A 23448-nucleotide genomic window follows, 5' to 3' on the forward strand; every position below is an offset into this window, starting at 1 on the left:
CAGTATCACATCTGAATAAACTGGTATAAAAACTTTCTACCTTAAAAGTGTATCACTGGGTCAATCTCTGTTTACTACTGATTTTAGCTCTACTTTCCCCCTGACTTTTAAATTGGTGATAATTAGGTCTTATCTTTTAAAACACTGCAAATGAGTAAAATTGTCTGGGACATCTTATGCATGCCCTGTATCACTCTGGCCCTGGGCCTTTAGGGAAAAACAAAGGACAGTGATATATAGGATAATCATAGATATGGATAGAATATCTTTTGTTAGCTCTTGACTTAGTATGACAAAACCATAAATTATTTAGATGTAGAAAGAAACTTTGGAGCCATCTCATCCATTCATTCTTTCCTACACATAGAGAAGACAAGACCTCAAGTAAATGAAGTCAGTGGGTAAGCATATGATAGTATGCTTATACTTACTGTCTTGATTTCTTTAGACTTGTTTAAACCATTGAGCACCCTGGTATTTGGACCAATATGTGATTTTGTAGCTGGTTTACTTAGCAAGTGAAAAACAGATTAGACTATCTACAGTTTACTGAACAATAAAACTAGTTAATTACTGTCTAGTGGTTCTGTAGACAAGTAGGCTTTCTAAAACTTGCGTGCTTATTCTTCCGGTATGTTCCTTCCTTCTCCAAAATAAAGATGTTTTTAGTGTAGAAACAAACAAACAAACAAACAAAAAGGAGATGTTTTTAGTGGTACAGTATTAATGACTTCATATTTGTTTTTTGTCTGCTTCATTACAGGTTCATGTCAGGGCTGGTCTTTTTCATGGTACTGAGCTCCTGTGTAAAACCATCGTAAGCTCAGAGGTATCAGGGAAAAATGATCATATTTGGAATGAACCACTGGAATTTGATATTAATATTTGTGACTTACCAAGAATGGCTCGATTATGTTTTGCTATTTATGCTGTTTTGGATAAAGTAAAAACGAAGAAATCAACGAAAAATATTAATCCCTCTAAATATCAGACCATCAGAAAAGCTGGAAAAGTGGTAATGATATACCAACTTCCGAGGATTGTTTTATGTAATGGAATAATTTTAAGACTGTTTGAAATAATTGAGTAATATAAGTTAAATTATATTAGATAACTTTCATCCTTAAAAACTGATTTTAAGAAGATAAGAAATTTTCATGTTTATGTCTTTAGGTTAATGCATTTATTTATGTTTATGTTTATGCATTTTTTTTGCAATCTTGCTCCTTCTACCACGGATTTTTTTTTGGCAGATTTATTTTATAAGTATTTTATTACATATGTAATACTTTAAAGAAGATATAAAGAATGATGATATTTGAAAAATTTACAGTTATGCAGCCTTTCAACTGAAATTTCATGTGACAGATATGTTTAAGAATTCAGAATTTTGTGCATTTTAGAAAGATCATTAATCATAACTGACTTAACATATCATGTGGGGTCTGGGGCATAAATGCGTCATCAAACGTGTTAATATTTGGAGTGAAATATATGAATATTCATACTAAATGTGACTATCATTAGCTTTTTGTTATCTCTGGGCACGTTTTGCTGTCACGTGAGCTATGAACAAACCTTCAGTTTTTAGAGCTTCTCAGATTTTGAAATTATGGATATAAGAGGATGGACCTGTTGTCATACTTTCATCTTCCATGTTATGTTTTCAGTCAAGTGTTTTACTTTCTTCTAGCTTTTTGAAAACTTTTTGGTGGGGATGGGGACATTAATTTTATACGTTTTTAAAATCTAGTTACTATATTTATCTATATGAATTTGTGTTCTTTTATTCTTTTTTTCTTTTGAGACAGTCTCACATTGTCGCCTGGGCTGGAGTGCAGTGGCACTATCTCTGCTCACTGCAACCTCCCGCCTCCCGGGATCAAGCGATTCTCCTGCCTCAGCCTCCCAAGTAACTGGGACTACAGGCGCCCGCTACCACACCCAGCTAATGTTTTGTATTTTTAGTAGAGACAGGGTTTCAACATGTTGGCCAGGCTGGTCTTGAACTCCTGACCTCGTGATTCACCCGCCTCGGCCTCCCAAAGTGCTGAGATTACAGGTGTGGCCACCGTGCCCGGCCGTGTTCTTTTATTCTTAACATAGGAATATAAGCATCTCCTCTGGTTATCATCATATAATCATCTAAAAATAATTTTTAGGCTAGGTACAGTGGCTCATGCCTGTAGTCCCAACACTTTGGGAGGCTGAGGTGAGAGAATTGCTTGAGGACAGGAGTTGGAGACCAGTCTTGGCAACATAGTAAAATCCTGTCTCCAAAAAAAAAAAAAAGTACTCTAAAAATAAAATAACTTTTAATGACTAAAAAGTCACAGAAGCGTTAGTTCCTTAGTATTTTTTTCTTCCCTGATATAGAATTATCCTCAAAGTGTTTGATTATAAGATTTTTGATATAGTATGGCAAAATTAATCTATTTAAATGTTTATATAAAAAGTCCTATCAGCTCAATGCCTCCTTTTAAGAGACATATTTATATACCTAGAGACATTATCTCCTTCCACATTGAGATTTATGTAGTCTGAAAGCTCTTAAAACATGTATTCTGATATTGTACGTATTTTCTTGGATTATTAAAAATTTCTCATTTTGGCTGGGCATGATGGCTCACACCTGTAATCCCAGCACTTTGGGAGGCTTAGGTGGGTGGATCACCTGAGGTCAGGAGTTTGAGACCAGCCTGGCCTACATGACAAAACCCCGTATCTACTAAAAAGGCAAAAATTAGACGGGTGTAGTAGCGGGTGCCTGTAATTCCAGCTACTCAGGAGGCTGAGGCAGGAGAATCTCTTGAACCTGGGAGGTGGAGGTTGCATGAGCTGAGATCATACCACCACTCCAGCCTGGGTGACAGAGTGGGACTCCATCTCAAAAAAAAAAGAAAAATCTCATTTTCACAAGGCTGTTTAATCCATATTCTATTTTATTCATGTACTATTTTATTATGAATTATTAATTGGGTTTTAAGGTTATTCTTAAACATAATAAAGATATTGAGCATTTTTCTATGTATATCTTGTTCTCATTTTAGAAGATTATTTTGGAAATCGTTCAGAACTTTCTAGAACTAACATTATTGAAACAAAGGACATGTGCACGTTTACACCTTAAAGTTATTCTTAGCATATTTATGTAATTGTGTCTTTTTCAACAGCATTATCCTGTAGCGTGGGTAAATACGATGGTTTTTGACTTTAAAGGACAATTGAGAACTGGAGACATAATGTTACACAGCTGGTCTTCATTTCCTGGTAAGATTTACATTCTTATCCTTAGTGTTAAACAGTAACTAACTTTTGGCATGTGGACTAGTTAATATTTTTTTTATGAATCACCATTCTTTCAATTTAGTAAAATGAAGTTATCATTTTGTATTATTATTTATTCTAAAACAGATTTACACAAATTATTTTAATATTATCATAAAATTACTTGTTTCTGAGTAGATTTCTTTACAAATCTTGTTTTGGTTTAAAATCGGCCTATATTTTATTTTATTATTTATTATTTTTTATTTTGTAGAGACAAGGTCTCGCTATATTGCCAAGACTGGTCTCAAAACTCCTGGCCTCAAGGGATCCTCCCAAAGTGTTGGGATTACAGGCATGAGCCACTATTATTGGCCTGTATTTTAAATCATTATTTTAACAAGTTAGTATTTTAAACATACTTCCAACAAATAATGTACCATTATTTTGCTAGTAACAGGTTAACTCTAGTATTAACAAATTATTAATTTAGCTCATTACAGATTGTCTAGTCTGACCATAGGACATAACTTTTAAGTTTTGTGATGGGTAGCTTTGTCTTTAAATCTTATGCATCGGCCGGGCGCGGTGGCTCAAGCCTGTAATCCCAGCACTTTGGGAGGCCGAGACGGGCGGATCACGAGGTCAGGAGATCGAGACCATCCTGGCTAACACGGTGAAACCCCATCTCTACTAAAAAAATCTACAAAAATCTAGCCGGGCGAGGTGGCGGGCGCCTGTAGTCCCAGCTACTCGGGAGGCTGAGGCAGGAGAATGGCGGGAACCCGGGAGGCGGAGCTTGCAGTGAGCTGAGATCCGGCCACTGTACTCCAGCCTGGGTGACAGAGCGAGACTCCGTCTCAAAAAAAAAAAAAAAAAAATCTTATGCATCTCCATATTTAGGAATGAAATCATCTAAATTTCTTTTTTTTTTTTGAGACAGAGTTTCGCTCTTGTTGCCCAGACTGGAGTGGCAACAGACTGGAATGGCACGATCTTGGCTCACTGCAGCCTCTGCCTCCCAGGTTCAAGCGATTCTCCTGCCTCAGCCTCCCTAGTAGCTGGGATTTCAGGCGTGTGCTACCACGCCCAGCTAATTTTGTATTTTTAGTAGAGTCGGGGTTTCTCCATGTTGGTCAGGCTGGTCTTGAACTCCTGACCTCAGGTGATCCGCCCGCCTTGGCAACCCAAAGTGCTGGGATTACAGGTGTGAGCCACTGTGCCCGACCAAAATAGTCTAAACTTCTGACTCTTTAAGTCAGTGCTGCCAGGCACACAGTGGGGGAAACCTATTCCTGAATATATTTCTTATTTTAATGAATGTGTGTTGCTTGCAGCATTTTTTATTGTTTTTTTTTTTCCTTTTTCTTTTTTTTAAGAAATTCTCCTAAAGAACAGTGTCTTCTTTATAATAACCTTTGTTGCTCCTAATTGTGCTAACTTTATTCATTAGTAGAAGGAATATTCTCTGATTAGGGAGAAATAGTAAAAACACTTTTTTTCTTTTCTTTTTTTTTTTTTTTGAGACAGAGTCTTGCTCTGTCAACCTGGGCTGGAGTGCAGTGGTGCAATATCTGCTCGCTGTAAGCTCCGCCTCCCAGGTTCACGCCATTCTCCTGCCTCAGCCTCCCAAAGTGCTGGGATTATAGGCTTGAGCCACCACACCTGACCTAAAATGCTTTTTCTTTAGTTGGCGTTAGCCTGAAATTTGATGTAAGCGGAGCACCTTCCACACACCTTTATTTCTCAAATACTACTCAGAATACCCTCATCACATGAGATAGATGGTTTTATTTCCATTTTTACAGATAAGTGAAGCTCAGAGAAAATAAGTGAGTCTTACATAGCTGGTTCAAACCTAGGATTTGAATGAAAGACTATTCAAATCTTCCCATTGGTCTATACTGCTTTCTCAAATGTTGGCATTTTTAGTGTAAATCTTGCATTATAATAGTGGTTTTCTTTTTCTTTTTTCCTGTCTTTATAGTTTGTTGATATATCTAGTAAAGTTGTGAACTAATTTGAATTTGAATTTTTTAATTCATGGCTTTGTAAGTAACATTTGAAAATGTTCATGTACTAGCAGTTGTCACCTGAAAAATTATTTTTGGATAATCATTTGCTGACATATTTATAAACTCTTTGCAGTCTAATAGTGTGTGTGTATGTCCTTTTATTTTTATGCTCTCCAGCATGTACCTCTAGCAATTTTCATTAATTATGTTATTCCCCAAATGTAGGAGAGCTGTGTATATTTGATGTATTTCTTTTTGTTTGTTTGTTTGTTTGTTTGACTCAGGGCCTTACGTTGTCACCCAGGCTGGAGTGTAGTGCCTTGAACACAGCTCACTGTAGCTTGCCTTCCCGGGCTCAAGTGAGTCTCCCGCCTCAGCACCCCAAGTACCTGCGACTACAGGCATACACCACCACACCTGGCAATTTTTTTTTTTTTTTTTTTTGTATTTTTTGTAGAGACAGGGTTTCGCCATGTTTCCCAGGCTGGTCTCGAACTCCTGAGCTCAAGTGAGCTCCTCCTCAGCCTCACAAAGTGCTAGGATTATAGGTATGAGCCACTGCTCCCAGCCTATTTGACATATTTCTTAGGAGGAACTCAACTTTCACAATACAATAAAATATAGCCCCAAAATACTGTATTTTCTTGAAAATCTTAATTTCGACTGACACATGTTCTCCAGAATCACCAACCAACTTGACTAGTATTTTTAGTAAAAATTAAAATTTTTGGTGGTGTTAACTTGGCATAATACTATATGAACCTGACTTCCTCTCTGAGAAAATGTGTGATGAAAAATAATAAATGAACAGAGTTAGTTCTGCATGTGTCAGCTCTAGAATTGTTACATTTAACCCAGTAGGGGCAAGCAAGAAGCCAAGAAACCATAAATAGTCTATCATCTAGAGTCCCTAGGTCATCATTACAAGGCATATAATCACATTTATTTTTTTTCCCTAACTTTACGTAATTTTTTATGTATGGACTAGGAAATACAAATATGGATTCCTGTTTTTCTCCCTATACTTAACAGAAAATGGCACTTTTGGTATAATGTATAATGTTCTGCTCCTTGCTTTATTTACCATATCTACCTATATGGAGAACTGTTTTTTCCCCCCATGCCTGTACTACTATAATGAATAACCTTGCTTATGTACAGGTGTATATATGAGATAAATTCCTTAGAGGTGGGTTTGTTGATTCAAAGAATAGATAAATTTATAATTCTTATAATTACAAATTGCTCCCCAATAGAGTGTATCAATTTTTATTCTCCATGTGTAGTATATATGAATGCCTTTTTTTTTTTTTTTTGCCAGATATGGTGGGTCACATGTATAATCCCAATGCTTTGGGAGACTTAGGCAGGAGGATCACTTGAGTCCAGGAGATTGAGACCAGCCTGGACAACATAGTGAGAGTATGTCTCCCTATTCACACAGAAAAAGAGTGCCTTTTTTTTCTGATCACTTTTGAACAAGGTTAAAGGATTACCTGTATATTTGGGGCTAATAAGTACTAAAATACTAAATTTGATTTCAGTTAGGTTGCATTTGATAGGACAAAAGTATAATAGTACCAGAGAGCAGAGTATGAAACTGTAAATTGCTGAGAAATCAGCTCTAGAGGTGTATAAATTATTAGAATTGAGCCAGCTGCAGTAGTGTGTGTGCTTGTAGTCTCAGTTAACTCAGGAACTTAAGGCAGGAGGGTCGTTTGGGGCTAGGAGCTTGTATCCAGCCTGGGCAATGTAGCAAGACTCTGTCTCTAAAAAACAGCAAGATAAAAAAAAGAGTAGGCCGGGCGCGGTGGCTCAAGCCTGTAATCCCAGCACTTTGGGAGGCCGAGACGGGCGGATCACGAGGTCAGGAGATCGAGACCATCCTGGCTAACACGGTGAAACCCCATCTCTACTAAAAAATACAAAAAAAATTAGCCGGGCGAGGTGGCGGGCGCCTGTAGTCCCAGCTACTCGGGAGGCTGAGGCAGGAGAATGGCGTGAACCCGGGAGGCGGAGCTTGCAGTGAGCTGAGATCCGGCCACAGCACTCCAGCCTGGGCAACAGAGCGAGACTCCGTCTCAAAAAAAAAAAAAAAAAAGAGTTGCCTCCATCCGGGTGAAAATTGAGTCTGGGCTTGGTGTGATTGCTCACACCTGTAATTCCAGCACTTTTGGAGGCTGAGTTAGGTGGATCTCTTGAGCTCAGGAGTTCAAGACCAGCCTGGGCAACATAGTGAAACCCTATCTCTACCAAAAATTAAAAAATTAGCTGGGCGTGGTGGCTTGCGCCTGTGGTCCCAGCTACTCAGGAGGCTGAGGTCAGAGGATCACTTGAGCCTGGGAGGTGAAGGTTGTAGTGAGCCAAGATCATGACACTGCACTCTAACCTGGGTGACAGAAACCCTGTCTCAAAAAAAAAAAAAAATTGAGTGTGTGAGGTGAGAAAGTATTTATTTAAAAGATGAATGAAGAATTAAGGAACAAAAACTTGAAAGGATTTTCCAGCTTTAGGAGATAATTCTGAGTGTGCATACTTTATGGACATTAGACCTAAGTAGAAAAGATCTGATATTTTTTTTCCTTAGGAGATACAGAGAGAACAATTGTACTACAGTCAGTATAAGAAAAGAAAAATTACTTTGGAGAGGGGAGATCTTAGATTGTACACCTAACTCTTATTTTCTCATCATGAGTTTCTTATCTGTGAAATAAAAAATTTATATAATGTGAACTCCAGAGTTTTCTAACTACACTGAAATTCTAAAATCACACACACAATTCTGTGAATTGACAATATTTAGGGTGGTGGAAAAGGGAAAGGAAGGAGTACCTTGAAGAAAGAAGCAGCTGGTGAGGTAAAAGCAGTTACAGGATAATAAAGAGCATTATCATTAGATTTGATAAGAAGAATGTCATTGATGACTTAAAATACCAATTTGGTAGTTGTGACAACCATGAAAACCAGACTACATGTGATTAAGAAGTCTATATATAGTGATGAGATTATAGTTTCTATGGGCCACCTAATTTTGATGGAGGGAGAGCAGTTCCAATTAAAGTATTTTCAAGATTGAGAACTAAATTTGAATAGAGGTAAAGTAGCCATTCAGTTTTGTTAACTTTCTCATTTTTTAAAGATGTGTGCAAACTCACACTGAAATTTTGTTCCAAGCATTAACAGAAAATTAGAGGCCTACTGATAGAATTGTCTGTCACACTTCTGTAGTTGACGCACTTCTAAGGTAATTTTCGTGAGAAGAGATCCATTACAGCTTTTTAAAGCTTAGTTTTAAAGACATTTTTTAAGACCCAAAATTATTTGCATGTTTTAGATGAACTTGAAGAAATGTTGAATCCAATGGGAACTGTTCAAACAAATCCATATACTGAAAATGCAACAGCTTTGCATATTAAATTTCCAGAGAATAAAAAACAACCTTATTATTACCCTCCCTTCGATAAGGTAAGCTAATTATTTAAAGGGCCACTATGCATGAAATAATTGAATGATTAGTTCCTCTGTGTATAGTTTAAGCTCTGTCTCAAAACTTCCCATATGATGACAGCTTTGTTGAGTGGGAAGACCATGGATCAGGGAGCCTTCTTAACTCTTAGTTCTGGCTTTATCGTTAAGTAAGAAAAGGTACCTCCAGGCCGGGCGTAGTGGGTCACGCCTGTAATCCCAGCACTTTGGGAGGCCGAGGCGGGCAGATCACCTGAGGTCGGGAGTTCGAGACCAGCCTGACGAACATGGAGAAGCCCTCTCTCTATTAAAAATACAAAATTAGCCAGGCATGGTGGCACATGTCTGTAATCCCAGCTACTCGGGAGGCTGAGCAGGAGAATCGCTTGAACCCGGGAGGCAAAGGTTGCAGTGAGCCAAGATCGTGCCGTTGCACTCCAGCCTGGGCAATAAAAGCGAAACTCTGTCTCAAAAAAAAAAAACAAAAAACAAACAAAAAAAAAGGCACCTCTGGAGTTCACTTTTCTTATTTATAAAATGAAGAAATCATAATTGTTCTATTTTTTAATGTCTCAGGCCCTTAAAGGGCTATATTTTCATATGTAACTCTGAATATATAAAATGTTCAGTGAAACATGCCCTGCATGTTGTTTCAAATATTAAAGGTATAATCACTGCTGTATTATAATTGATATTCAAAGAACAATTGATTTTTGTTGAATATGTCTGTTAGTGGCGCTTCCTAATGTAGTTATTTTATAGAATCTATAGTAAGGACTTAATTTCTAAATATATTTCTTTAATATACAGACTGCATGTCTTGGGGATAAGGAGATTATCTAATGGGGGCTAAATATAGGGCTATGGTAATTTACATGCTAAGAGAGCTGAGCTGTCATATACTTTATCTTTAGGTTTGGCATGGTGTTTTTTGTTTTAAAAAATGGAGTCTCTCTCTGTCGTCCAGGCTGGAGTGCAGTGCCACAATTATTGAGCCTCAAATTCCTTGCCTCAAGCAATTGTCCTGCCTCAGCATCCCGGGTGCTGGGATTACAAGTGAGAGCCACTGCACCTGGTAGTGTTCATTTTTTTTGTTTTTGGTTTTGTTTTTTTTTTTGAGACGGAGTCTTGCTCTGTCACCCAGGCTGGAGTGCAGTGGTGCAATCTCGGCTCACTGCAAGCTCCACCTCCCGGGTTCACGCCATTCTTCTGTCTCAGCCTCCCAAGTAGCTGGGACTACAGGCGCCTGCCACCACACCGGGCTAATTTATTGTATTTTTTAGTAAAGATGGGGTTTCACCATGTTAGCCAGGATGAGGTAGTGTTGATTTTCATAAGGAAATCTTTGAACAAATTCTCAGAAAATAGGAGGCAGGCACCATGGTTCAAGCCTGTGATCCCATCAACTTGGGAGTCTGAACCAGAAGGATCACTTGAGGCTCAGAGTTCAAGATAGCCTGCACAACTGAGAGAGACCCTTGTCTGCACAAAAACTTAAAAGTTAGCTGGGTGTGGTGGCATGTGCCTGTAGTCCCAGCTACTCTGGAGACTGAGGCGGGAGGACTACTTGAGCCCAGTAATTTGAGACTGCAGTGACCTATGGTCATGCCACTGTGCTCCAGCCTGGGCAACAGAGAGAGACCCTGTCTCTGGGGGGAAAAAAATGTTCAGAAAATAAGCTGGAAGTTTATTTAATTTCCTCAATCTGCTTGAGTACAAACTGCCTTTGAAGATTGATATTATACTTTATAAATACTTAATCTACCTGTACATTTAAAGTATTATGCAAATTAAATTTATGTAATTCACTGTTTCTTTCTTCATTTTCATTATAATTGGATTTTATCCGTCTAAGGAGTAATTTTTTATTTCAAGTTTTTAAAATATGTTTTTCTGAACAATAATTTACAACCAGATTAAATTTTGTGCTTATTATAATAGAAATTTCAAATGTGGCAAGAACCACATACCTTAGTATACACTGAGGAGAAAAAGCTACATTTTGACTCATCCAATATATTTACGTAGTGTCTTTAGTTATTCCTTCGATAGAAATTTATCCATAAGCCTTAGCTACTCGTGATACATTTAATAGTCGTAACTGTGACTATTATGTTCCGTTACGATGTGTGTTCAACAGTTATAGGCTCTTTTGGCTCAAATGAAATGCTTTTTGAAGTACTTTTACAAATATAGCCTCCTGTATTTGCAAATACAAGTATTTTTTGAGACGGAGTCTCGCTCTGTCGCCCAGGCTGGAGTGCAGTGGCCAGATCTCAGCTCACTGCAAGCTCCGCCCCCCGGGTTTACGCCATTCTCCTGCCTCAGCCTCCCGAGTAGCTGGGACTACAGGCGCCCGCCGCCTCGCCCGGCTAGTTTTTTGTATTTTTTAGTAGAGACGGGGTTTCACCGTGTTAGCCAGGATGGTCTGGATCTCCTGACCTTGTGATCCACCCGTCTCGGCCTCCCAAAGTGCTGGGATTACAGGCTTGAGCCACCGCGCCCGGCCAAATATAAGTATTTTTAAAGACTATTTCAAGAGAAGTTTTATTTCACTGTTGCTCCAGTCATCTGCAAATGGTCATTAAATGTTTCTTTTGCCTTTCTAATCCCTTGGACACTTTCTTGAAGAAGATCAGTTTGCCATAGAGATTTTAGTCTTTAAATATATGTAAGCCAGGGACAGCAGCCTTTAGTCCCATCTACTTGAGGCTGAGGTGGAATAATTGCCTGAGCCCAGGAGTTCAAGGCCAGCTTGGGCAACATAGACCCCATCTCAAAAACAAACAAAAAATGGGTGAATAAGTATATGCATATTGATCTCCTTTAATTGTACAAGTTAGATATGGTTATCATAATGTAAATAATACAGATGTAAAAACTGAAAGTTTCCCCAAGTCCTATTCTTTTTATTTAATATAATGCTTGTTGTAATCATTTGTGTTGTGTTTTGCTTTTCAGGTTAATTTTATGGTTATTGGTTAATTTAAATAACCATAATCTTATTTTATTCTTACAATCTTATGTAATAGAATGGAAATTATAGCATTTAAAAATTATTTTATTTTTGGTTAGTTAGTTTTTTTTTTTTTTACAGAGATGAGGTCTGGCCATGTTGTCCTGGCTGGGCTTAGGAAATCCTCCTGCCTTGGCCTCCCACAGTGCTGCGATTAAAGGTGTGGGCCACCACACCCAGCTGATCTAATTATTTACTTATTGATCTTCCTGCTGGGCAAATGGGTTTCTATCTTAGCAAGAATGAGGGCACCCCCTTTGAAGTTAATGAATTTTAACTTATTTTTAGACTTCCCCTTGTCATTACTTCTACTTTTGGTGTCTGTTAATTGAAGAAAAAATGACAAAAGCTTATTCTACAATTTAGTAACTCTACATGTTTTTGCGTCTTCTTAACTAGAATACACTTACTTATATTTAAAAGAAAATTTTTGACATATATATGCTAGCTGGTACTTATTTTATCTACAGACAATTTTAGTGCTTCCTAGGAGTCATAATCCCTTATAGTGATACCATCGTTTCCCTGTTGTCAAGAGTTTAAAGCACTTGAGAAGCACGATTTTGCTTTTAAAATTCATGTTTCTGTTACAAAGCATAGCAATGCCAGATCTTATGTAGTCTAAGTATAAATGTAGTCATTTACACTTAAAATTCTACAAATATAAGAGCCAAAATTCATTTTCTTTAATTTTTTAAAACAGATTATTGAAAAGGCAGCTGAGATTGCAAGCAGTGATAGTGCTAATGTGTCAGTAAGTATCAAGAATTTTAAATGGCCCTTTCTTATGGAGTTGTGCACATCATTAGGTATCTTTGCCTCATAGTAATGAACTAACAGAAGATCATAACTCGTATGCAAGAACAGTCTGTGAGTGTGGGTAAGTATGCACATAACAGTGTTTTGTTAAATGGCAGCCCAATTTGTGGGTGATCTGGGTTCAGTGGGCAAGCCCTTTTCTGATACAAGTACAGGTTTAGCAGGTAATCTATAAGGGATTCTGTGGCACCTCATAGATTAACATTGCTGTCATAGTGAATATTACTTAGTTTAATAAGAAGACTGTATTTCTCTCAGGTAACAAAGCAGATTTAGTAGTAAGCACATGCATCATCATGCAAGCGACCCAAATTTCTTCCATCTTGGTGCTCTGCCATATTTAACGTGTATTTTCTATTTCATGGTTTAATATTACTGCTTTATCTTCCTACTTGACTATATTCCAGCCAGCAGGAGCAGGAAAAACAATAGTATTGGTCACACCCCATTCTTATTCAGGATATCATTAGTATGTTTCACTTCTGCTTACATGTCATTGGCCAGATCTTACTGTCCATGCGTAAGTACATGCACATCTGAGAGGTACAGTCTTTAGCCAGGCTGTCAGTCATGTGATTGGCTAAGAGTAAGAGATTCTAGTACTAAAGGAAGAAGTGGAGAATGGATATTGAGAGTCAAATAATAGTCTCTGCCACATATACTATTCCCATTTGTTTCTACGCAGATACTGCAAATAGGTTACTTTGTTGACTTAGATTGCTATATCTACATCTGTATATCTCTATCTACATATATATAAATATATATATACCATCTGTGCTTTTTTATTTAATTTTTTGGCTCTTTCTAGTTTGACTTTGTTGAGCTGTAATCCGATAATCTCTTGTCATCGGTTTACAACTTTTAAGTCTATTTAGGAAAGCCGTTCTACCTGTGGCATGGCAGTGTTATAGAGACTAGGAGGCAAACTTGAGACAATGTCTATGTTTTTCTCATTCTTACAGAATCAAAGCACTATTTAATTTTGGCCAGTTGGTGAAATATCTGGCCTAGGCTGTCTTCTCCTTTGCCATTAGAGCTCTCAGAATCTTTCCCTAGTTTCTCAGTGTGAGTCATCTGCTACTGCTTTCTTATTAGTGTTTTTGGCTTAAATTTTGTCTTTTGAATTTGAATGCTTGACCTTAGGAAAGAGAGCAGTAGTGCCAGGCTCCTGGTCTTTACAGTTTATGAAAGGCTCTGGGCCAGTTTGGGACGATAGTAGCCAAATTCTTCCTCCCTCTGTCTTCCCAGAGTTTTGTGTTATTCAGGTTTCTGGAGACAGTTTCAGATAATAATTTAATTTGCAAACATTGTGCAAATTTTAATAGCCCTAAATTATATATATGGCCTGATAAAAATTTACATGATCAGTTGATGAGGCTAGTGTGATAGGATCATTGTGTTTGATCATTGTGCTTTTTCTTGCTGAGCATATAGGATCATTGTGCTTTTTCTTGCTGAGCATATAGACTTGAGAATGGCCTGGAAACTCTAAGAAGTAAGAGTTTATTTAAAAAGTAAAATAGTGGCCGGGCGCGGTGGCTCAAGCCTGTAATCCCAGCACTTTGGGAGGCCGAGACGGGCGGATCACGAGGTCAGGAGATCGAGACCATCCTGGCTAACGCGGTGAAACCCCGTCTCTACTAAAAATACAAAAACTAGCCGGGCGAGGTGGCGGGCGCCTGTAGTCCCAGCTACTCGGGAGGCTGAGGCGAGAGAATGGCGTAAACCCGGGAGGCGGAGCTTGCAGTGAGCTGAGATCCGGCCACTGCACTCCAGCCTGGGCGACAGAGCCAGACTCCGTCTCAAAAAAAAAAAAAAAAAAAAAAAAAGTAAAATAGTAAATTAAAAGTGGAAGCAATCTCAGAGACTACTTTTAAAAAAGTGTGTTTGTGTATAAATTTAAAAAATAAAAGAAAAACTTTCAAATGAGACAACTGCAAGAGTAGTTACGTTTAATGATACAAAAGAAATTTCTTACAGATGTTAATTTATCAGCTTATTAGGCAATTACTGAAACAGATAATTACAGTTTAAGCTTAGGAGATACAGTTACACAGGTGGGTCTTGGTTCAAGTGCCTCTGTCTCATTTGCCTTTATAAGACAATATTGCTCCTTGAACCTCTGATAAGTGAATTAATTTTTACTATTTCCACCATAAACTTGTACCAGACCTAAATCAGAGAGTTCTCTACACACTGAGCATGCAGTAATCTTGCCCAGGTCTGATACACTTTTAAAATTTGTTTGTTTTTTTTTTTAGGCACAAAGTACAATTAATAAATGCTAAGGGTGGGTGTGATGGCTCACCTCTATAATCCCAGCACTTTGAGAGGCCAAGGTAGGAGGATTGCTTGAACCCAGGAATTTGAGACCATCCTGGGCCATATAGTGAGACCCGATCTCCACAAAAAAAAAAAAAAAAAAAAAAAGAACGAAATATTAACTGGGCGTGGTGGCATGTGCCTGTAGTCCCAGCTACTTGGGAGGCTGAGGTAGAAGGATAGCTTGAGCCTGGGAAGTTGAGGCTGCTATGACAGGGTAAGACTCTGTATCTTTATTTTTTTTTAATTTTTTTTTTGAGACGGAGTCTCGCTCTGCCGCCCAGGCTGGAGTGCAGTGGCCAGATCTCAGCTCACTGCAAGCTCCGCCTCCCGGGTTCACGCCATTCTCCTGCCTCAGCCTTCCGAGTAGCTAGGACTACAGGCGCCCGCCACGTCGCCCGGCTAGTTTTTTGTATTTTTAGTAGAGACGGGGTTTCACCGTGTTAGCCAGGATGGTCTCGATCTCCTGACCTCGTGATCCGCCCGTCTCGACCTCCCAAAGTGCTGGGATTACAGGCTTGAACCACCGCGCCCAGCCGACTCTGTATCTTTAAAAAAAAAAAAAATTTGTAAACCAAAAATGGAAGTTTCTCTCTTTGACTCCCACCTACCTTCCTCTTCAGAGCTAACTGTAAACAGTTTAATTTGTAGCTATCAATCCTAACTTTATATGTAAATATCTCCCCCTTTAAAAATAAATGAGATCTATCTATTTATATGTATATATTATTTCTACTTTTTTCATTTAATATACTTTGTGGATATTGTCATGTGAGTATGAATAGGTCTACTTTTAAAAAAATACCTTTCTAACATTCTGTAGCATTAATTATTAGTATCTATTAGATTTTTCTTTTTTTGTTTGTTTGTTTTTGAGACAGTCTCACTCTGTCACCAGGCTGGAGTGCGGTGGCATGATCTCAGCTCACTGCAATCTCTTGTCTCCTGAGTTCAAGCGATTCCCTTGCCTCAGCCTCCCAAGTAGCTGGGAGGTACGTACAGGCGCGTGCCACCACACCCAGCTAATTTTTTGTATTTTAGTAGATACAGGGTTTCACCATGTTGGCCGGGATGGTCTCAATCTCTTGACTTCGTGATCTGCCCACCTCGGCCTCCCAAAGTGCTGGGTTTACAGGCATGAGCCCACCACACCTGGCCACATCATGCCCTTTTACCCCTTAATTCTTCAGTATTTCCTTTAAAAAATGACATTTTTATACATAACCTGAGTACATTCATAAAAGCCAGGAAAATAATACTGATTCAGTTCTATGTAATCTACAGATTTTATTTAAATTTAGCCAGTTTTCTCAGTCATGTGCTTTATGAGTCTTGGATCCAACCTCTGGTTACTTGTTGCATTTCATTGCCAGGTAGCTTTAGTTTCCTTCAGTCTGAAACAGTTCTTCATTGTTTTTTTTTTTTTTTAAATCTTTAATGACTGACATTTCTGAAGACTACAGGCCAATTATTTTATAGAATGTCCCTTAGTTTGGATTTGCCTGATGTTTTGTCATGTTTAGGATCCCAGTTATGCATTTTTAGTGTGAATATCAAAGAAGTAAAGGTGTAGTTTTCTTACTGCATTTTATCAGGAGGCAATATCGATTTTTACTGCTACTCTGATTGTTAACGGTTATCCCTTGGTTAGTACGGTATCTGCTAGGTTTTTCTACTATAAAGTTAAGAAATAAATAAATGTTTTATGGGGGCATATTTTGATACTAACATTCTATTTCAGATCAAGCTGTTACCCACTTCTTTTTGCATTCACTAATACATCTTACTTGAATCAATGTTACTGCAGCGGGTTGCCAATTTTAAATCTTACTTTTCCTTTTGGATTTATTAGTTGGCTTATAACATAGGATAGAGGCTTTTCTTCCTATCTATCTATCTATCTATCTATCTATCTATCTATCTATCTATCGTCAGGGTCTTGCTCTGTTGCCTGGGCTGGAGTGCAGTGGTGCAGGCATAGCTCACTGCAACCTTGAACTCCTTTTCCCCCATTCATCTTTTTTTCTGTCTTTTTTTTTTTTTAACTTATAGGAGATGGATTTGTGATTTCCATTTTATTCAATGATTTGTAATTAGTGACTGTCATTTATCTTAATGTTTAATTTATCCCAGATGTGGCTCATGGGAGCCCATTTAAGCTGTCTCTTGTCTCTTTTGCTTTGTCCCTGTCATTCTTTAAGCATTCCCTTCTTTCCATTACAACAGCGTATTCCACACTCATCTAATACTTTCCCTACCCCAGCCTTGGAATCAGGCATTTCTCTGGAGAGTTTCATTTTTTATATTCAGTTTATTCCTTTTATTTGTGAAAAGTATGTAGGGATGGATGGATGGATGGACGGACGGACGGACGGACGGACGGACAAATGGATGGACGGAATGGATTGACAGGGTCTCGCTTTGTTGCCCAGACTGGAGTGCAGTGATACGATCACGGGTCACTGCAGCCTGGACCTCCTGAGCTCAAGTGATCCTCCCACCTCAGCCTCCTGAGTAGCTAGAACTGCAAGCACATGCCACTATACCTGGCTATTAAAATTTTTTTTAATTTCTATTTTTTTAGTAGAGACAGGGGTCTCACTTTGTTTCCCAGGCTGTTCTTGAACTCCTGGGTTCAAGCAGTCTTCCTGCCTTAGCCTCCCAAAGTGCTGGGATTACAGGCCTGAGCCACTGTTCCCGGCCTTAGTAAGATCTAGGCCCTGGATATATGCTCATTGCCCTTGGGTATACATAAGTAAGTGCTCTTTGGAGAATGTGGGGATGCAGTGGCTTCCAGGCCCTTCTGTGAAACAGAGCTAGATAATATATATTTGTTTACCTCCATATGTTTGGGAAAATAAACATACACAGAGATATATTTATTTATCTATCTATTAAAGACCGTGAGTTCTCGTCAATGCCTCTAATATGGATGTATTCACACTGTATATATTCTAGTCTTTGTCTTTTCATATTTGTAATTCCCTTTTCTAATAATGAGAAATCTGGATTTCTATTAGCTTTGGTGTATTTACTTATTTGCTCAATCCCCTGTTTGTAATCAGTCTTCTAGTCTTATAACTGTCTTCTTAGTCTCCACCTCATTATCCTTGGCTGCTTGTGTTGGTCAAGTCTGTATGTCTGGGCAACACTTAATTAACTCAACTGTCTGTCCCCAGCAAGCACACTGTTAACATGCCATCTGAATCTCCAGCCCTTGTGAAGATGATAGATGAGTTTGTGGCCTTCCATAGAGAAGGGAAAGGAACCATGTTTGTGTTTTCCCATGTGCTTATAAAGCAAGGTGTTTGTTTTATTTTGGTCAGTAATCATTATTATAATATGTGTATTTGTGATTTTTAAAAAATAGTAGAAAATAGGGTTGTGATTTTTCATTGCTTTCTACCACTTTTTATCATCTTATTTTGGTACAAGCATTTGAACATTTAAGTTCTTCAGTTGTACTGTACAGTATAATTTTTCACTACTGATATTTTTGTTGTTTTATAAAAGAATCTAAGATTTTGTGTTTTTTTAGACTTTTTGGTAGTTTTAACCTTGGCATTATTCAATGTTGTGCTTTTCATACCTCAATAAACAATAACAGTACAATTATGCAGTTCCACTGCTCTTCCTACTTAGCTTATTTCTAGGTCTTCAGGGTATTTACTTACAGTAGTCTGTAGAGGTCTAATTTGGATCGACCAAATTATACTCAGCCTGCTAGCTTTTTGCTAGCTTTTTGAACATTTCTCTGACATGAACAATTTACACTCTGTGTTGTTTGCAGTAACAGGTTTGGCTAGGAGTTTCATTTTCAAATTCTGATGACTTTTTTCTTTTTGTGAGGCAGAGTCTTGCTCTGTTGCCAGGCTGGAGTACAGTGGCGCGATCTTGGCTCACTGCAACTTCCACCTCCCGGGTTCAAGTGATTCTCCTGCTTCAGCCTCCCAAGTAGCTGGGATTACAGGCACGCACCACCATGCCCAGCTAATTTTTGTATTTTTAGTAGAGATGGGGTTTCACCATGTTGGCCAGGGTGGTCCCGATCTCTTGACCTCGTTATCTGCCTGCCTCATCCTCCCAAACTGCTGGGATTACAGGCATGAGCCAACATGCCCAGCTGATGACATCATTTTTTAATGAAGCCCAGTTATGCACCCTTTGTAGGTTGAATCTCTACATATAAAACCACTATAATTAGGTCTTTTTGTGTTTATTAGCCTTTTTATGTTTATTTTCTTTAGTACAGTGAACCTTAATCTGCCTACTTACAAGATCCCAAGAATTTGGAATTTACTTATTTGATTCGTCTTTGGCTATCTTAAAGAAGATATAGTAGAATGCATGCTCTTTATTAAAACTTGGAATTCTTCAGCTTGTTAGAACAGAAGCTTTTCATGTTTTTTATATTTTTTCAGTGTTGATATTTGAAAGGGAGTACAGAACATTTGGAAAAATTATTATCTTATGGGAATAAAGTTATAAAAAATTTGTAAAACTTTTTATGGCCGGACACAGTGGCTCATGCCTTCAACACTTTGGAAGGCCAAGGCAGGTGGATTGCTTGAGCTCAGGAGTTTGAGACCAACCCGGGCAGCATGGAGAAACCCCATCTCTACAAAAAATATAAAAATATAAAAATATAAAAAGTGTGGTGGTGCTCATCTGTGGTCCTAGCTACTCAAAAGGCTGAGGTGGGAGGATCTCTTAAGTCCAGGAGGTTGAAACTGCAGTGAGCCAGATTGTGCCACTGCACTGCAGCCTGGGTAACAGAGACCCAGTGAGACCCTGTCTCAAAATACAAACAAGCAAAACCCTTTTCTAACATAATGGAAGATGAATCTATCCTAAGGGAAACAAGGGTGTTTGACTCATAACCCTAACCTGTAAAGTTGATGTTTGAGAAGATAATATTTCTTTGTGTCTTTGTCAGTGGCAGACACTAAGCAAGAGATTCCTTGGGTTTGACACAGCGTGTTAATTTCTACTTAAAGAAAATGCAATGGAGCATATTTCATTCTCCATTTCATTTCAATGACCATGAGGGCATGTAGCATACTTCCTTTGACTTAGTTTTCCAGGGTCTGGTAATTTTCCTATCTTACCAACTTTTATGTCAATTATTCCCAGGTAGCAAATATTTTTAGATACTGGAAAGAAGTCATATATTGATCATCCTCAATTATTAGAATACATAAGAGATTTAGGCAAAACACCTAGAACATACATGTGTATGTGTGCCTGCCTGCCTGTCTCTCTGCCTGCCTGCCTTTTTCTGTCTACTTAACCTGTCTGATATGCTAATCAGAAAACTGGTCTTTTAACGATTAGCTTATTTGTGTTTTTCAGGGACCTTTATTCTAGATGTAACTCTTGAATGCTTCCCAAAAATCTTTATTATAGAGAATTTGTGAATTATCTCCTAGTCTGTTTTGTTTATTTAAGCCTATTTAAGTTATTTATCATAATAGGATATACCTTGATTCACAATTTTAATGTAAATATGTTAATGAGAAATTTGTTTTCATTTTTTAAATTTAAAAAAAAATTTTTTTTTTTTTTTGAGACAACGTCTTGCTCTTGTCCCCCAGGCTGGAGTGCAATGGCGCGATCATGGCTCACTGCAACCTCTGTCTCCTGGGTTCAAGTGATTCTCCTGCCTCAGCCTCTCAAGTAGCTGGGATTACAGGCGCCTGCCACCATGCCTGGCTAATTTTTTTATTTTTAGTAGAGACGAGGTTTTACCGTGTTGGCCAGGCTGGTCTAGAACTCCAGACCTCAGGTGATTCACCCGCCTCGGCCTCCCAAAGTGCTGGGATTACAGGCGTGAGCCACCGCGCCCGGCCTTGTTTTCATTTTTTATATTCAGTTTATATATTGTCTGCTCTGTACTAGGGATATACATGGGAAGAAAACATCATTTCCATTTTGAGATGAGTTTATCATTTGAGAGCATCAAAAGTAGAATGAACAACATTTTAAAAAATGCTAATAAGTATTGTTGCAGTATGCAGTAGAGGATATAGCAAACCGAGTGAAATTGTTAATATTAGAGTATAATTTGTGAGATTTAGAGCAACTGGAAAAGTATGAGGCCGTGTTTTTGAGGTCCTTATATCCTTTGAGACTATCTTGAGTTTTATTCCATAGATAATGGCAGAGCCAGGGAAAGGTTTTAAATATAAAACATTACAGTTGGGCCGGGCGCGGTGGCTCAAGCCTGTAATCCCAGCACTTTGGGAGGCCGAGACGGGCGGATCACGAGGTCAGGAGATCGAGACCATCCTGGCTAACACGGTGAAACCCCGTCTCTACTAAAAATACAAAAACTAGCCGGGCGAGGTGGCGGGCGCCTGTAGTCCCAGCTACTCGGGAGGCTGAGGCAGGAGAATGGCGTAAACCCGGGAGGCAGAGCTTGCAGTGAGCTGAGATCTGGCCACTGCACTCCAGTCCGGGCGACAGAGCGAGACTCCGCCTCAAAAAAAAAAAAAACAAAAAAAAAAAAAACATTACAGTTATGTCAGGAAGGCTGTAGACAGAATATCAGAACTATTTATTGGCCAATTGGTACTTGTTCATCAGCTTAGTTTCTCTCTACCCAGTCTACAAGATAGTGGCAAACGATCCTTTTTCCACTTCTTAGTTACAATTTCCAGCCATTCTACCCTACACTTTGGTCACATTGGCAGAAATGTGCTAGAAAGACTCATAGAGTTTTCAGTTTCTCATGCATTTTCATGCATGTCTTTATTCCCATTGTGATGACAAGAAAGTAAGTAAATATTTAAATCTCCACTAACAGCTGGACAAACTGAAGAGAATACAAGTATTAACAACTTAATCTTTCTTTGTATCATAACAAAATATTTAACTCTTAAAGTAAACTTTTAGCTTAGGAAAGCTTAAACTTTCAACTTTTTTTTTTTTTTTTTTGAGACGGAGTCTCACTCTGTCGCCCAGGCTGGAGTGCAGTGGCGCGATCTCAGCTCACTGCAAGCTCCGCCACCCGAGGTCACGCCATTCTCCTGCCTCAGCCTCCCGAGTAGCTGGGACTATAGGCGCCGCCACCACGCCCGGCTAGGTTTTTGTTTTTGTTTTTTTTTTTTTGTGAGACGAGAGTCTTGCTCTGTCGCCCAGGCTGGAGTGCAGTGGCGCGATCTCGGCTCACTGCAAGTTCTGCCTCCCAGGTTTACGCCATTCTCCGGCCTCAGCCTCCCGAGTAGCTGGGACTACAGGCGCCCGCCACCTCGCCCGGCTAGTTTTTTTTTTTGTATTTTTTAGTAGAGACGGGGTTTCACCGTGTTAGCCAGGATGGTCTCCATCTCCTGACTTCGTAATCCACCCGTCTCGGCCTCCCAAAGTGCTGGGATTACCGGCTTGAGCCACCGCGCCCGGCCAAACTTTCAACTTCATTTAACAAAGTTAAACAACTTTGGTTATGATCTGTCTTTGGTCTGTTTTCTTCTCAGTAATGTGTCTCCTTGAAGGACAGTGTCCAAAAGTCACTTCTCTTACTTAATAAAATTATAGCTGTATGCTGTTTTGAATTGGATTACTTTTGAAACTAGTAATATGATAATTCTATTTATTTTCATGTTCATTTGAAATCCCAGTTAAAATAATGTCAGGTATAAAATAATATTAGAGTATAAATCCTTACAGGATCTTCTCAGATGATTTTGGAAAGAGATTTTTAGGGAAAATATGTTTTGATTGAAGTGGTATAGTTTTGATGTAGCATGGTTCCACACACCTCTTTCTTTTAACGTTAGTGGATTTCAGAGAGTCTGGATCCAAAACAACATAGGCTATATTCTTTTTTTAGTATATTTGGTTGTAGGAATTGGGAAGGAAAATGAGAGAACTGTATTTTTCCCATGTTTAGTTTTAGCCAATATTTGATTCATAATTTAGGCTTTCGAGTCAAGGCACAAGCCAAGAAGGCTTTACTTTTGTTTTTAACCTCTTATGTTTTTTGTTTATAGAATTTGAAAATTAAAGAAACTCAGTTCAAAGAGTAAATGACTTGGTTGCGGGTGTTTGTTTGTTTGTTTGTATCGTTTTTGAGACAGGGTCTTGCTCTGTCACCCAAACTGGAATGCAGTGGTACAGTCTCGGCTCACTGCAGCCTCTGCCTCCCAGGCTCAAGTGATTCTCCTGCCTCAACCTCCTGAGTACCTGGGACTACAGGCATGCACCACTACACCCGGCTAATTTTTTTTTTTTTTGTATTTTGTATTTTTTGTAGAGACGGGTTTTCACCATGTTGCCCAGGCTAGTCTCAAACTCCTGAACTCAGGCAGTCCACCCGTGTTGGCCTCCCAAAGTGTTGGGATTGCAGGCGTGAGCCACCTTGCCTGGCCTGACTTGGATTTTTATCTAAAAAGCAATACTGCCACCCAGTGTTTACACAGTTTACATTTTTAGATTTTTAGAAACTATTTTGAGAATCTCATCATCCTTAGCTTAGAAATTATTAAAGGATCTGCCTTTTTTTTTATGGAATTATATTTTTGTATCTCACATACTTAGGTTCAT

At 38.7% G+C, this 23448-nt stretch overlaps 1 protein-coding gene and 1 long non-coding RNA gene across 5 annotated transcripts in view; one reads left to right on the top strand and one right to left on the bottom strand.

Moving 5' to 3' along the window:
- The window catches only part of PIK3CB (phosphatidylinositol-4,5-bisphosphate 3-kinase catalytic subunit beta), a 186307-nt gene that overhangs the window by 118435 nt on the left and 44424 nt on the right, over positions 1-23448 (top strand). For all 4 annotated transcript variants that reach the window (XM_033212501.1, XM_033212503.1, XM_033212502.1 and 1 more), the window contains 4 exons: positions 764-1015; positions 3174-3270; positions 8617-8747; positions 12467-12517. In XM_033212501.1, coding sequence (XP_033068392.1) covers positions 764-1015; positions 3174-3270; positions 8617-8747; positions 12467-12517 — 531 coding nt within the window. The remainder of the gene's footprint in view (positions 1-763; positions 1016-3173; positions 3271-8616; positions 8748-12466; positions 12518-23448) is intronic.
- On the bottom strand, positions 5915-18690 carry LOC117084125. Its single transcript, XR_004437325.1, has 3 exons — positions 18680-18690; positions 14216-14220; positions 5915-6048 (listed from the first exon to the last, which is right to left on the bottom strand). It is a non-coding gene; the product is annotated as an uncharacterized LOC117084125 (long non-coding RNA).

Source organism: Trachypithecus francoisi, unplaced genomic scaffold (assembly GCF_009764315.1).
Source record: "Trachypithecus francoisi isolate TF-2019V2 unplaced genomic scaffold, Tfra_2.0 Lachesis_group0, whole genome shotgun sequence".
Taxonomy (NCBI): Eukaryota; Metazoa; Chordata; class Mammalia; order Primates; family Cercopithecidae; genus Trachypithecus; species Trachypithecus francoisi.